Source organism: Pseudorasbora parva, chromosome 13 (assembly GCF_024679245.1).
Source record: "Pseudorasbora parva isolate DD20220531a chromosome 13, ASM2467924v1, whole genome shotgun sequence".
Lineage (NCBI taxonomy): Eukaryota > Metazoa > Chordata > Actinopteri > Cypriniformes > Gobionidae > Pseudorasbora > Pseudorasbora parva.
Window position 1 is genome coordinate 6,619,247 of NC_090184.1, and position 16,574 is coordinate 6,635,820.

At 38.9% G+C, this 16,574-nt stretch overlaps 1 protein-coding gene across 2 annotated transcripts in view; it reads right to left on the reverse strand.

Annotated features, from left to right (window-relative positions):
• Positions 1 to 16,574, reverse strand: part of kansl3 (KAT8 regulatory NSL complex subunit 3) — a 49,062-nt gene that overhangs the window by 12,224 nt on the left and 20,264 nt on the right. For both annotated transcript variants that reach the window (XM_067413048.1, XM_067413047.1), the window contains 5 exons: positions 14,129 to 14,308; positions 11,936 to 12,023; positions 9,772 to 9,899; positions 5,896 to 5,984; positions 5,579 to 5,786 (listed from right to left, as the gene is read on the reverse strand). In XM_067413048.1, coding sequence (XP_067269149.1) covers positions 5,579 to 5,786; positions 5,896 to 5,984; positions 9,772 to 9,899; positions 11,936 to 12,023; positions 14,129 to 14,308 — 693 coding nt within the window. The remainder of the gene's footprint in view (positions 1 to 5,578; positions 5,787 to 5,895; positions 5,985 to 9,771; positions 9,900 to 11,935; positions 12,024 to 14,128; positions 14,309 to 16,574) is intronic.

Consider the following 16,574-nt stretch of genomic DNA (forward strand, 5'->3'; position numbering starts at 1 on the left):
TAATGTGATAAATTAGATTTACCATTTACCATATTTAGCAAGTAGCCTAATGAATAAATTAATGTTTTATGCTGCAGGTGAATGAATCATATATAGTGGGTACGGAAAGTATTCAGACCCCCTTACATTTGTCACACTTTGTTATATTGCAACCATATGCTAAAATCATTTAAGTTCATTGTTTTTCTCATCAGTTTACACAAAGCACCCCATATTGAAAAAAAAAAGATTTGTTGACATTTTTGCAGATTAATTAAAAACGAAAAACTGAAAGATCACATGGTCAATCAAATGAGAATCATGAGGTCAAAGGAGCTGCCTGAAGAGCTCAGAGACAGAATGATGGCAAGGCACAGATCTGGCCACGGTTACAAAAAATATTCTGCTGCACTTCCTAAGAGCACAGTGGCCTCCATAATCCTTAAAGGGGGGTGAAACACTCAGTTTCAGTCAATCTCATGTCAATCTTGAGTACCTATAGAGTAGTATTGCATCCTTCATATCTCCGAAAAGTCTTTAGTTTCATTATATTTGTAAAAGAAATATGGGCTGTACCGAGTCTTTCCGAAAAAAAACGAGCGCCTGGAGGCGTATCGTGTGGGCGGAGCTAAAGAATGACGAATGTGCAAAGCGGTGACGTCCTCAAGCGTGGAGAAACCCTTGCTATTGATCTCAGCTAATAGATATGATCCAGAATCTAATTCGGAGGCTGAAATAGAAACAGCAACAGCAGGACGTCCGTCTCTGTGGTATGTACTCTATTTAGTGGCCTGTCAACATTTGTGTGTCTTTACTCGCAGTTTATGAGGACATGATTCGGTTTATGGACTATTGTATGCGACTAGACCTTAGCAGTAGCAAGCAAAACGGTTTTGCACGTCAGACTAGTGTAACGTTATACAGAACAACAATGGAGTAACCGTTAGCGCATTTGAATGACGAAGCACGCGATCATGTCGTTTACTGATGTTTACTCACGCGACGATAGCCGACAGCACAGACATTTGAAGCAGTTTTACTCACCGGCTGCTTCCAAAGCAGGACCGAACCTTTATCGCTGGGACCGCTCCGTCAAAAACACACTTCTTTGGTATGATTTGGTGAAGTCCTGTGACAGCAGTGGCGTGGAAATCCACTTTGAGACGCGACTGAAGCGATGTTGTGAAGCTTCCCGTCATTTCTGCGTTCAAATCGGTTCAAATGCAGCGCTGCCTTCCCGGAATGCTGTGCTGAAGCGTTTAAGTCGGTCGACGTCACCCATAGGAATAAACTGGAGCGCGGCACGGACCATAGGGCGCTTCAGAAGTGTTCACGGAGGACTGGATCTGCACCTGAGAGACTGTTTACGGCGTGCATTTCCTCTCTCTCGCTCTTGTCACGTGCGCGCACCCTACCGGGAGAAGAGCTCGCACGGCCCATACAAGGACCTTCCGATCTATTAACGTCAAGTGGAGCCATACTAAAAAAAAACTCTCCGAAACTTGTGAGAAACCGGAAGGAGTATTTTTGACACAGAAATACTCTATCAAACGTCCAACAATAGTTTTTGAAACTTTGTCTATGTTTAGGATGGGAATCCAAGTCTTAAACGGTGTAAAAAGCTCAGTATGCATGAAACAGCATTTCACCCCCCCCCTTTAAATGGAAGTTTGGGACAACAAGAACCCTTCCTAGAGCTGGCCGTCCCGCCAAACTGAGCTATCAGGGGAGAAGAGCCTTGGTGAGAGAGGTAAAGAAGAACCCAAAGATCACTGTGGCTGAGCTCCAGAGATGCAGTAGGGAGATGGGAGAAAGTTGTAAAAAGTCAACCATCACTGCAGCCCTCCACCAGTCGGGGCTTTATGGCAGAGTTCCCCGACGGAAGCCTCTCCTCAGTGCAAGACACATGAAAGCCTGCATGGAGTTTGCTAAAAAACATCTGAAGGACTCCAAGATGGTGAGAAATAAGATTCTCTGGTCTGATGAGACCAATATATAACTTTTTGGCCTTAAACCTAAGCGGTATGTGTGGAGAAAAATATCACCTGTCCAATACAGTCCCAACAGTGAAGTATGGTGGTGGCAGCATCATGCTGTGGGGGTGTTTTTCAGCTGCAGGGACAGGACGACTGGTTGCAATCAAGGGAAAGATGACCTTCCAACAAGACTATGATCCTAAGCACACAGCTAAAATAACGGAGGAGTGGCTTCACAACAACTCTGTGACTGTTCTTGAATGGCCCAGCCAGAGCCCTGACTTAAACCCAGTTGAGCATCTCTGGAGAGACCTGAAAAGTGCTGTCCACCAACATTTACCATCTAACCTGACAGAACTGGAGAGGATCTGAGAGGAGGAATGGCAGAGGATCCCCAAATCCAGGTGTGAAAAACTTCCCAAAAGGAAAATTTAAGAGGGTCTGAATACTTTCCGTACCCATTTTCTGTCTTTCATTCACCTCATATAGAGCCTATAGATCAGTCAAAATATCAATTATCAATAACAGCATTAATATTTTACTCAGATTGTATTTGTCTGAAAGAAGATAGGCATACACACCCAGGATAGCTTGAGATCGAGTAAATTATGGGATAATTAAATTTTTTTTGGTAAACAATACTTTTAAGAGATTATGATTGGATCATTTTTGCAATGTTTGGCAACAGTTCTTCTAAACTTAATTAATTGAGTGTTTAGCTTTTTTATTCTTAACAACTATGTAGGAAGAAACACATCATGGCCATATTCATGACAATGTCGAGATTTATCATATTTTTTTATTTTTATAAATTACTTACCCTCATGTCTTTCCAAACCCGCATCTTCAGAACGCAAATATATTTTTGTCCCTCCATTGACAGCTACGCATCTTCCACTTTTGTAAAACTAATCCATATGAATCGAGTGGTTTAGTCAATTTTCTGAGGAGACATGATTGCTTTATATGATGACAGATTGAATTTAGGCTTTTATTGACATCAGTCGTGGTAAACAGAAACTCAAGCATTTTCACTTAACAAAAACCAATGATGTTCATTCTCGTGTTACGCAGCACGTTTGAGCTTCAGCAGAACCAATGAGGTTCATTCTAGAGTTACGCAGCACGTTTGAGCTTCAGCAGAACCAATGAGGTTCATTCTAGAGTTACGCAGCACGTTTGAGCTTCAGCAGAACCAATGAGGTTCATTCTCGTGTTACGCAGCGCGTTTGAGCTTCAGCGAGATCCAATGAGGTTCATTCTAGAGTTACGCAGCACGTTTGAGCTTCAGCAGAGCCAATGAGGTTCATTCTCGTGTTACGCAGCGCGTTTGAGCTTCAGCAGAACCAATGAGGTTCATTCTCGTGTTACGCAGCGCGTTTGAGCTTCAGCGAGATCCAATGAGGTTCATTCTAGAGTTACGCAGCACGTTTGAGCTTCAGCAGAGCGAATGAGGTTCATTCTTGTGTTACGCAGCACGTTTGAGCTTCAGCAGAGCCAATGAGGTTCATTCTAGTGTTACGCAGCACGTTTGAGCTTCAGCAGAACCAATGAGGTTCATTCTCGTGTTATGCAGCGCGTTTGAGCTTCAGCGAGAACCAATGAGGTTCATTCTTGTGTTACGCAGCACGTTTAAGCTTCAGCAGAGCCAATGAGGTTCATTCTTGTGTTACGCAGCACGTTTAAGCTTCAGCAGAGCCAATGAGGTTCATTCTTGTGTTACGCAGCACGTTTAAGCTTCAGCAGAACCAATGAGGTTCATTCTCGTGTTACGCAGCACGTTTGAGCTTCAGCAGAGCCAATGAGGTTCATTCTCGTGTTACGCAGCACGTTTGAGCTTCAGCAAGAACCAATGAGGTTCATTCTCGTGTTACGCAGCACGTTTGAGCTTCTGCAAGAACCAATGAGGTTCATTCTCGTGTTACACAGCACATTTCAGCTTCAGCAACAACCATTGAGGTTCATTTTCGATCTGTCCATCATATAAAGTGATCGTGTCTCTTCAGATATGTTGGTCTAAATCCCTCAATTCATATGGATTAGTTTTACAATCTCTTTATGAACTTTTTGGAGTGTCAAAGTAGAAAGTTACGCAGCCATCAATGGAGGAACAGAAAGCTCTCAGATTTCATCAAAAATATCTTCATTTGTGTTCTGAAGATGAACGAATGTCTTATTGGTTTGAAACAAAATAAAATAGTTTTGGATGTACTAACCCTTTAAAACATTTACTTGATATGCAAAATGACATTATATATAAAGAAGTATTTTTGTGAAATGTATCAAAATAAAGCGAGTTTATGATTCAAACAAACAAATACCTGCCGAGGGACAATCAACTTAATTCAAAGGAAAGTTTTTATCACTCATTGGCAAAAAATGTTTTCTTGTTTCAAGTAGAAACTCATTAACAAGACTTCATTAAGTAAATGGACCTTGATTTAAAGATGTTTAGATATTTGTATTGGAAACCAGGACAAAAATACTGAGGAATGTATTCATTATTTCAATGCAAGCAAAAATTAGACTTCTTAAGCCCAGCAGACACTCTGAAATTATACTGGATACTACATACCAATAAAATAGTTATTAAGTATGCACAAACATTGTGTGCATATTTAAATTCAGCAAGTGCGGTCCATTTAAATACCCAGTTTCTTTTGCATTTTGAATCAAATTGTTTAAACATCTTAAATCTCAATAAGATAAATCGGTGGATGTTCAGACAAGAATTCTGCTTAATGCAGAGTAGACACAGCCTAACATTATTATTATTTTTTTTTTTACAATTTACAGAAAATGTGCATAATGTAGTCTACACACAGCCGAAATAGTCTGAATATCGCATTTGACCAAACAACTATGGATTAATAATCCATAATTTGTTTTTGTTTTTTATTTGCACTGCATTTAAATAACTTCTGCAAACAATAGAGAACACCCATGCAGAGATGAAGAAAACAGAAAACAACAATAATAATGACACAAACAAGAGGTAGGAAAAAAACATTTGCTGTTGGGGATTTAATGAATGTCTTTGTGAGTAGAGCAAGCCTTATGATTTACATACACCTCATCCAACAGAAACTGGTAAACAAATAACAGAAATGAAAAAAGAAACAAACTGAAAATAGAAAAATGGAACAAAACCAACAGTGAGGTTGTCACAGTAAGCACATTGAATGAAGCTGGGGATGTGGGAATTTATCACAGCTGTCATTTTCCAGCACTGCCATATAAATATTTTGGTCCTTTGTGCATAACAGCAGTTTGAGTTAAAGGTCGACCCCAAGAATGCACTAAAAAGAACAACTTGTAGAAAAGCACATTCGGTTGCAAGCAGAACTTAATCAGCGCAATAAGTGTAGATCACCCAAACAATACTTTTTACATGCATAAAAAAATTAGCAAATCTACACAAATGTTTGTTTATGGTACATATTTACATGCTCAGCTGGATGTTTATTGCTCTTTCAGAACATTTACCTGCCCAACACTTTTTTTTGTAATCCTGTTCATGGATCCCACCTTTGACCTTACTGCTACTCTAGTCACCTGAGTCCCTACTCATCGCGGACGCCTCTGTTTGGAACGCTGTGTCATCAGTGGCGACGATGACGTACCCGTGCTCTGACTGGAGACGTGGGCCAGTCCTGGCAGACTATTGGCTAGTTTGGCCAGGCCGCCGTTGGTGAGGAGCTGGTGGATCGCTGTGGTTTTGGTCATCCCGGAGCCAGTAGACACGACCGGCACCGCCCGCACTAGCGTCCCGCTTCCCGAGCTGAGAGAGCTCAACACCTGCCCCTGACACTGGGGCTTCCCTCCTGACATCTGAAGGACACGACACACAGAAGAGATGGAAATATGCAAGCATGTTTATTATAAGGGATGCAAAAACATGCGTCTCTTAAGACAAGGATGTGAATAACTGGGCCGGCACCTGTGTGGTGGAGGGAACGCCTGGTGGTTTCGTGTTGATCTCCTGCAGACTGAGGCTGAGGCCCTGCAGCAGACTACTGGCAGAGGGAGCTAAACACACACACACACACACACACACAGACACACAGTCAAAAAGGATTCAAACTTTTTGGATTCAAAAGTATAACTTCTGTCAGCTATTTTTTTTCCATTTAGTTTGGTTTGCTTTGCTTGTTTGGTCCGGACCAGAGTTTGTTTGCATCCGGACCTAGACCCATCTTTTCATCTTGTTTAGTGCACAAAAGCAGATGTAAATGTTAAAGCTGATAAAACAATGATGAGAATATTGCTTCAGAATAAATTATATTTACACCACAAAAAAAGCAAAAGCAAATAGAACCCATTATAATCACTAGACACGTTTACATGCACACTTTTTTGTCATTCCGATTAAAAAATCCTGATTGAAAGATTTAGTGGACTGTTTACATGAGACGCTATCTAAACCGATCTGGGATCTACATGTGCTGACTTTCAATCGCAATCATCACAGAGCAGTTTGTCTGCCGCATCAGAAATGTCGATGCCATCCATCAGCAGCTGGATTGCGCTCGCGGGTGCCATAGCAACTCTCAACGGCCACCAGGACTTATACGGTTTTATAAAAGCTCTTTATTTATTGAAAAGTCTAATCATCTCAGAAAAAAATCAATTCTTCTGACAGGCGCAGTTGAAGTAAAAAGTGCCTGGACGATGAGAGGGTTTAGCTGGGCTGTGTCTGTGTCATTATGCCAACATTATCTTCATAACTTCTAATGAAATAAAAAGTTTACCCCTTTTAAATTAACTTTATAGCCTGCGTGTGAGCGAGGCGCGCGGTCAGTGGTGAAGGTGCGCGCTGTATATCACGTCATGGACACATACTCAAAAGTGAACGGGTCTTTTACATGGTTAAATTTTCATTTGATCGGTTCATGAAAAGGTTTATCCCACCCCTCTCAAACCGATTACAATTTGGGCATTTTTATTCCGATTGAGGTGTTTATATGGAGCATTTTCATTCGGATTGGACTTTTAAACCGATTACAGTGCTCCATGTAAACTCACCTACTGACGCTGTCTACAGTTATACAGCATAACGATGCCTGTTCACTTCACTACACGCTTAAGTCTGACCAAAAACAGGACAAATAGAGAAGTAAAAAAAACTCATAAAGGAATGTTTGCTTTGACGCATCCGGTTTAAACAGCTTGTTTGCGTCCTTGTAAAGACTTCAGAAGGATCCCAGTGTATGGACCAAGTGGTGTTCTTTTGTTGAAAGATGAAGCTGCCAACTGTATTTGATCTGACAGCAGCTGCATCACAAACCGTGCATTGTCTGTAAATAATGGTTTTATTTGGATAGTGATTTCAAAAAACGCGAGTGGGAAATGATACCGTCTCCTATGAAGTAACATTAGTCAATCACAGGGTTCCCATGCTTCTTGAAAGTCCTTGAATTTTGGATGCATGTATTCAAGGCCTGGAAAGTACTTGAAAACAAACATAGGTCCTTGAAAGTACAACCTACATTTTGTTAGAGTAGCATGGTGCTATTACAAAAATTGGCCTTTTTGTGCTGCCAAAGAAACGCACTACTGATTGGGGAGGAAGCGGAAAAAACCTGAAAAAATGCTACGTGAGCGGATGGATCGTGATCACGTGCAGGAAGCTCTGCATAAAAATGTCTTAAGAATGAATTACATAAAGGCTGAAATGCGTTTTTATAAATACATTTTGTGTTATCGCCAATGTCACGTGATTTCAGCAGTTTGGCTCACGTGTCAAACTGCTGAAATCACGTGACATTGGTGACTCGAATCATTGATCGATTCACTGATTCATGACCGTTTGAACCTTTATTTGAGGAACACGGAAGAGAAGACAATGCTGAATTAAGTCGTAGTTTTTGTGATTTTTTCACCAAAATGTATTTCCGATGCTTCAAGAGATTCTAATGAACTAACTGATGTCTCATATGGACTACTTTGATGATGTTTTTATTCCTTTTCTGGAGATGGACAGTATAGTGTTCATACACTTGTATACGCTCTCGGACTAAATATAAAATATCTTAAATTGTGTGTGAAGATGAACGGAGGTCTTACGGGTGAGGAACGACATTAGGGTGAGTCATTAATGACATCAATTTCATTTTGGGGTGAACTATCCCTTTAATGGCTGAAATGTGAAGTTTTTATAAATACATTTTATAAAACTGTGAAGTTGTTCAAGTTGTTTTTTAAGTCATTTTATGGTTTCCATAAACACAGATCTCACCCTGTGCAGGTCTTAAAAGCCTTAAAATTGATTTTTAAAACGGTACCATGTACAGGGGATAAATAAATAATTGTGCATATTTTTAATGCTAAACAATTGACTTATTGTTAACTTAGTATTAACTTAATCCATAGCTTTTCATTTAATTCGAAAATGTCATGTATACCATAGCTCTACATTTTGATGTTTTAATTAAGTTATGATATATAAAAAAGAAAACTAAAACCCCTGTGAAATAAATGTTAAAAGCTGGAATAAAAGGGCAACAAACTGCATCTCCTGTAAAAACTCTTGTACACTCTACCAGCCTCTATCCTCACTGGATTTTAACAAAGTCCCATGCCCCTAAAATGTTATTTTAGGTGTCAGTATATGCCTAAGCATTACAGCAGTAATGACAGACACAAGTACAGTAGGCATTTAATATACTGTTCATATTGGCAGTATCACACACACCTTTATCATATTTATTGTGCTTGATTTAAAGTAAAAGGTGCTTTAAAAAGTCCTTGAAAGTCCTTGAATCTGGTATTCATGAACGAGACTGGGAACCCTGCAATCATAACAGTGGCCGTTTACTGTCAAGGAGCCGCCTCTTAATAAGGGGTCATTTCAGACAGAGGGTCAGAATGAGGGTTGAAAATGTGCTTTTCCACACATATATTTGTTTTTTTATATGCAAAATATGAACCCCAAGGAACACATTTATTAAAAAATAAAATAAAAAAGTATTCTTTCTGCTCCATATAGGAGTAACTTTTGTTTTGCGTGTATGCTAGTGGTGACTAACAACAAACTTGCTTAGTTGTATATATATATTTGTGTACTGTATATGGTTAAATTGTTAATTTTCACTTTATTTTGATTCGCTTCTGCTATGATAAAGATACCTCTACTCTTGCATTGCATGAGTTTGAATGCCATTGGGGGTGGAGCAATGAAGGGAGGGTGTGTTCATTTGGATTTTATTTCAAATATCAGTGTTATTTCTCAGAAAATCGCTTACTACACCTTTAAATAAATAAAATGTTAAATGCTTAAATGTTAAGCAATCTGTTTTTTGATTTAGAATGTAATGTTTATAATTTTGACCCTTTTTAGCACATGATATTTAGCATACATGGAGCGTACATGGATACATTCACTATATTTGTTATAGTGCCGTCTTTTTGGTCAACTATATTCCATGTTGATAAAGTCATGGTAAGTGTTCAATGATGTTGATGTAATTTCGTCTTAGTCTTGGGGAAAAAGGTAATCAAATTTTTTAAAGAAAATTAACACTAATTTAAACAAAGAGCTTGCAGATAACTCATTTACACTCAGCATTAACTTGAGACCTGTGTCTGTATGTTGTGCACATACTCAATGAACTTTGCACAGGGGCCATTTTTCCAATTCAGACAAATTTGAAATGTTGCACAGGAAACCCAGATCTGGTAAATTATCCAGGGAGAGAAGCAACTTGATGTTGTGAAGTGTAAATTCACCCACTCTGCTTCCTCAGATCATGGAGAGCGCATCTTAATGCCAAGTGTAAATGCAGTCTCTGTTGGCAGAATTTGAAGGTCGTGGTACCTTGCGCAGTGGAGGGGGCCTGAGCCTGGACAGGAGAGGAAGAACCCGATATCACGCTCCCCTGAAGGCTGTGAAATGACCCCTCACTGGAAGCCAAAACTCCAGACACATCTGCCAAACCTCCTGACCTAAGAGAGCACAGGATACAGCTCAGAATCAAGCCACAATAAACACAGATGCAGATACAATCCGACAAAAAAAAGTAAAGATTTACTTCAGCACTGGTAAGATGAATCTGTATTTAAACTGGGTTATTTATGTAGTAAAATTGTGAAATAATTTTTTAATTTGGTGCCTTCTAGACTGAGAAAAGACAGAAAATGTATTTTTGTCTCATGGGGATGAAAGACAACAATTGCCAGAATGCTTCGCTGCCCTACGAGGCCACTTCCAAAGCCACCGCTACTGGATTACTGGATTACTTTCCGGCCGCGCTCATTTTCATAAAATCAGTTCAGTTAGAGGACAGACACTACAATTAAAAACTGAACGTGTCTGTTCAATAACGTGGGAGTGAGCCGAGCGAGAGTCACGACACAAACGCAGCAGGAGTCAGATTACATTCATCATGAGAGCTGAGGTAAGCGCGTTCGCGGCAGTCGTTCACAGCGCGTGTTCAGTATGAAGTACAATCATTTGAATATACTCCAGGGTTTCTACTGATACAAAGCCATATGCTAATCGCTGAAGTAACCCTTTAAACTGATCACATCCGACACTTCTGCAGTTTGTCTTTTCTCCAAGGTTGTATGTATAAGTGGAAACATTATCTGATCTGATACAGCATGACACTAAATAAACCATACAAATGTCACAATAAAAACATACATTTTAACCAAACCATTGGGCAAGGTTGCAATCTCATTAAGCAAGAACACAAAAATTCACCCATTTGTTCCAAACCCATAAGACCTTCGTTCATCTTCAGAACACAAATTAAGATATTTCTGATGAAATCCGAGAGAGCTCTGACCCTCAATAGACAGCAAATTAATGAACACTTTCAAGGTCCAGAAAGGTAGCGACTCCAGTGGGTCAACCTTAATTTTATGAAGCGACGAGGAATACTTTTTGTGCGAAAAAAAAAGAAAAAAAAAAAGACTTTATTCAACAATTTCGTTCTGGCCTGTGGCAGTCTCATACGCCGTTTGTTTTACAGTACAGTTCCCGCACATGCTTTGTGGTGCTCACGTGAACAGCATCGGCTGCCATAGATCTCGCGAGCGCTGCACTATTTACAAACAGAAAATGCATAGGAGACTAGCACAGGCTAAACCGAATTTGTTGAATTAAGTCATTTTTGTGGACAAAAAGTATTTTTCATTAAATTAAAGTGGAACCACTGGAGTCACATGGACTATTTTAATGATATCTTGACTACCTTTCTGGAGCTTAAGAGTGTTCATTTAATTGCTGTCTATAGAAGAGTCAGAGAGCTCTCGGATTTCATCAGAAATATCTTCATTTGTGTTCTGAAGACGGACAAAAGTCTTACAGGTTTGGAACAACATGAGGGTGAGGAATTAATGACAATTTTCATTTTTGGGTGAACTAACCCTTTAAAGGACTGTCCAAGTTGAAATGTTGGTTCATTTGAATGAATGCCTATTAATGCATCTGTAAAGAGTGACAAGAACATTCTCATGCCATCAATGCAATATTTTTAATGGTTTTAATCTCTTTCCCTTCACACTGTGAATACAATGGCTATCCAGTAAGATTCACACTTTTGGTCACAAGCCCAAAGCCACTGCTGTTATACAAAAGTAAGATTTAGTGGTGTTTATGAACAAGACTATCTAGCTAAGCAGCAACATGCCGAGGAAGAATCGTTGTACTCTTGTATTTGGTGTTGTTTGATAAACAATGTAGCGAATATTGACTCTGAAAATCTGAATGGCTGTTTGAAAACATGCAAATACAATGTTTGGCTTTCCTTCCTTCTCCATGCCAGAGTAATGCTGCTCTTCTGTAAGCACCACCTACTGTGAGGAAGTGAAATTGCATTTTCATTCAGTTTATCTGCTATTTTTTAAACATTGGTCAGAACAGATAAATTGCAGGATTGTCTGTTTTGAACAGTCGTGTTTGTATGAACAGGCGTGTATGTCTTAAGAGTCTTTTTTCTCTTCTGCACAATCTATCTGGTGTTAGACAAAGGTACCTTTGTGCACTGAGAAGCTCAGACAGCTCTTTGGCCCCCGATACCGTCTGGCCCACTGTGAGTCCCAGGGGTTTTCCTGACAAACCCACTGCACAGAAAAACAGGAAAACAACTGTAAACACCTTGAGATGGCAAGATACAGTAAGACACCTTTTAGAAATTTGATGTGGGACTATGCATTACAAGATTTAATTACATAACGGCTTTACTAAAGCAGTAGACTAACATTCAAAACTATGGGGTCAGAAAAATGTTTTATTCAGCAAGGATGCATTAAATTGATCAGAAGTGACAGTAAAGACATTTATGATGCAGAAGACATTAAGTAAAAGTTGTTCTTTTACACTTACTTTTAATGGATTCTTTGAGAAAAAAGGATCACACATTCAACAAAAATATTAAATTGCACAACTGTTTTCAACATTGATGATAATAAATGTTACCTGAACAGCACATCATCATATCATTATGATTTCTGAAGGATCATGTGACTGAAGACTGGAGTAATGATGCTGAAAATTCAGCTTTGATCACAGGAATAAATTACATTTTAAAAAAAATATTCAAATAGAAAAGTTATTTTAAAGCGTAATAATATTTTTTTTTAAACAAATTTTAGAACGAATTTTAGATTGATCTTGGTGAGCATAAAACATTTTTCTCAAAACGATAATAAATCTTGCCAACTTTTGAATGATAGGGTGTCACTTAGGGCTGTGAATCTTCAGGTAGGCGAATCAATTTTCACTTTCAATCAATCACTTTTTTTTAAATGCATTCATAGGATTATTGAAATGCTTCCCCTAATGTGTCTTATTCAGTGTGTGAATTACACAGCGGCCTACAGAGGTCAGAAAGTGGGCCACAAACCCAGTAACACTTTACAATAAGGTTCATTAGTTAACATTAGATAACATGAAATAATAATGAACTGCACTTATTAAGCATTTATTTATCTTTGTTAATATTAATTTTACCATTTACTAATGCATTATTACAATTTTGGTAACACTAGTTAATTCTTTGTGAACTAACATGAACAAACCATGAAGAGGTGGAGCTTTAATAACAAATTTTAAAAAAGATGAACTAATGTTTCATGGTTAGTTGTTCATGGTTAGCTTGTTAACAAATGCATTAACTAATGTTAACAAATTAAACCTTATTGTAAAGTGTAAAAAAAAAAAAAGTTTGTCCATTGTTAATTTTAGTTATGTTATTACTTCCATTTTATTATTATTCACACTTTAATAGCCTAAATAAAATGGCATTTGTAGAAATGTACAAATTTCCTTCTGATGATTCTGAAGTAAACGCGCCGGTGTCTACTTTTGCCATAATAATGGACGCTACTTTATTGCGCCTCTGATTGATATAAGATTGATATAATGTTTTAGTTACTTTAGCAGTTTTTTTTTTGTATATTCAGTTAAACGACATTAAGTTAAATTTTATGTTTCATTCATCAGAACTGTGCGTATGCATTTTAGACACTTACAAATGTGTTTGCTCCGTCCATGCAATAAATGTGCATCCTTAAGCAGGGTTTTACTTCAACTGCTCAGTTATGACCCATTTCCCTAAAACTTCAGTATTTTAGTTTATATAAATGAGCAACGGACGGAGCGTGAGCGCAATCCAGGGAAGGCGGTTACGAGCGCATGTCTGTAAAGGAGAGCTGTGAGGACGCAGCACATGACGCAGCACAACATCTCTATTAATTCACTCATGTAGATATTATTAAATGTTTATATTAGAGCACTTTAATTCATTCAACTGTTAGATTTTTAATCAACTGAAATTAACAATTCATGATTCAAAATGCATGTTTCAAGATCGATGCATATGCATCGTCAGGATTTGTGATTGACGAGTGAATCGTTACACCCCTAGTGTCACTGCATCAACCAGCTCAACTAATGGGGTAATGATTGAGTGACTCATTCAACATGACACACACAAAGAGAAGTTACAATCTTTTGTGCATGTTGTTTGGATCTGATATCTAGACCTTGCTTATACAAGCAAAAAATAGCAAAGAAAATGGCTCACTCACAAAGCAAATTAAAGCAATCAATCTGGCAGAAAATGGTTTAATTTAAAACATCTCATTCTTCCTAAATGCATCAATATGTAATATATTTTGTTCAATCAGTGGCTCAGTGGACTGAATGAGGGCTTTGTTTTCATTACCTTCCTGAGCAGTGGAGCCAGCCGCGCTTCCTGCCGCGTCTCCATGGGAGACGATGGTGACTTTGATCTTGGCTCTTTTGGAGGCTTTGGTGGGAGTGGGACTGGGAGTTTGTCTTCTCTTGAGGTGGAGCCTCATGTCGTCTCGGTCCAAACCCTCCACCTGCTCGCTGGGCACTGGCACTGAAACACATGATGATGACGGGTTAAGCTCCGCCCCACAGTCTCAAGTTTACTGAGGGGTTCACAAGGTGCCAATACAGATCATATGAAATGATGCAGAGGTCTCTGGGTGCAGATTAAGATAAATTACTTTGAAGTCAGGGTTTGGTTTGTGTTTGGTTAGTGATAAAAAAAAGACGAAAGGTCCATCTGTAGTTATAAAAAAAGACCTGGTGCCTCGTGTGTAAAACTTTCAGTAGATTTCATCCTAAAACCATCTGCATATGCCAGAACCTGCACAAAATTCCCTTTATAAAAACCAGTCAGTTCAAGACTGTGTCCTAACCGAAATAACAATATGGACCTTACAATGCCTAGTTTAACTATGCATAATGTCATCTGTATATCATTTCCAAATGAATATGTGCGACCGTTTTAATTATTTATGAAAGACATTACGAAAATATGACCCTAAATGCTATAAATTTGTGCCGTCACATTACCTTGTCACATGTCACTGTCAAATAATTTAAAAAATACAATTTGCATATCTTACGGTTTCCTTTAATGGTGGGGTTAAGTGTTTTTTCAAAACCGTTTTAGAAAAAGGACTCGAGCCGAGTGGAATTACAAACTTGTAGCCAATCAGCAGGTAAGGGGCGTGTCTACTAATGATGGTGAGAAGAGCGCTCGCTCTCGTTCTGTGCACGTTATTATTCAACATACATGATGGACATTAGACGAGAACTAGCCTAATATATGCTGTTTTTTGCTTCACTATGCTCATGTGTCATGTTCGCTTGTTTGTCCATTTGCGATCGCATTGTGGCTCACTTCAGCGATGATAAAGACCCGTTCATTTCCACACTGTATGGAGCATCTAAATCTCCTCCCTGTGTGCTTCAAGCATCAGCTCACAAAATGTGTCCGACAACTAAGGTACTATAACGTTACTCCTAATATATGTTTGTTTCCTCTTTTCATGATCTATATAACCCTTATCCGGTCATAGCTGTAATATGTCGTTAGCTGGACTGGCTCTATCGAGTTGTTCATGAGAACAGTTTGTGTTTTGTGATTGCTGTAACTCTAATCTTGTCATAATTATAAAGTGTCGTTAGTTGGACTGTCGTTTTTTGTGTTCTATCGAGTTGTTCATGAGAGCGGTTTGTGTTTTTGTGATGGAAGGGGTGATTTTTTCATTGAATATTTGACCTGGATTAGTTACACAGATTCTGCTACAGTCGTTGCCTGGGTTACGTATGTGTGGGGCGGAGCTATCAAAATAGAGCCGAGACCCTTTTGGGAGTAGGGGCGTGTTTGTTTTGGTGTCAATCAATGTCGTAAAACACCAGCTTCAGTTGCCCAGGTGATGCATTGCTCATCAATTGAGCCTTGTAAATCTAGTTTCATTCATGAATGAATCAGCGTTTTTAAGCGTAATAGTTAAATTAACAGTTTAATGATGACTCTCTCATAAAGACAGCCCCTTGGTGCCACACACTGACATAACGACTGCACTGCAATCAAGTTAGTTACTAGTTACTTTTGGTGCGCACTTGGGTTTGATTGACCTCTGAGTTTGGTTTGTTTAGATGATGTGAACGCTGACTTCCGAACTCGGATGCGCACACGCGAACCATACCAGAGTCCGCTTAAAAAGGGTGGTTTTGAGGTACATTCATTTGAACTCCTGTACGGTTTGCTGCTGAATGCAATCGGACTAAATTGCATAAGTGAACATGACTGTATGATTTGATAAAAATATTTTGTGACTCATTTTCCTGGCGAGCGTGAATGATGACTGCAAGCAGAGCTGTAAATCGTGTTTCTTTATTACAAATAAAGATTTTTAACTCCAACTGTTGCTCGTATAATGCATGTCAATGGGGGTGTAATTCTATGAGAGTAAAAAACACAGACATGCGTATCCATATTAAACCTTGCGGCTCGTGACGACACATTGATGTCTTAAGACACAAAATGATCAGTAATGATCAGTTTTCTACAGTATTTGTTATTTTTTTTACCTCATATCAGACGAATCTCATCTAGTATTCCCCAGAGTCATTACTTCCGCTGAATAAAGTCAAAATACCGGCGCAATAGTAGATATATTTACATAGACGCCTCATTCGACCGGTCCGCGCAGGCACTAATGAGGAAACTATATATCTATAAAATGGTATTATTGACCTTCTTCGGTGGAAGTAATGGCACTGGGGAATACTAGATGAGATGTCTGATATGAGGTAAAAAATAACAAATACTACAGCAGAAACCGTTT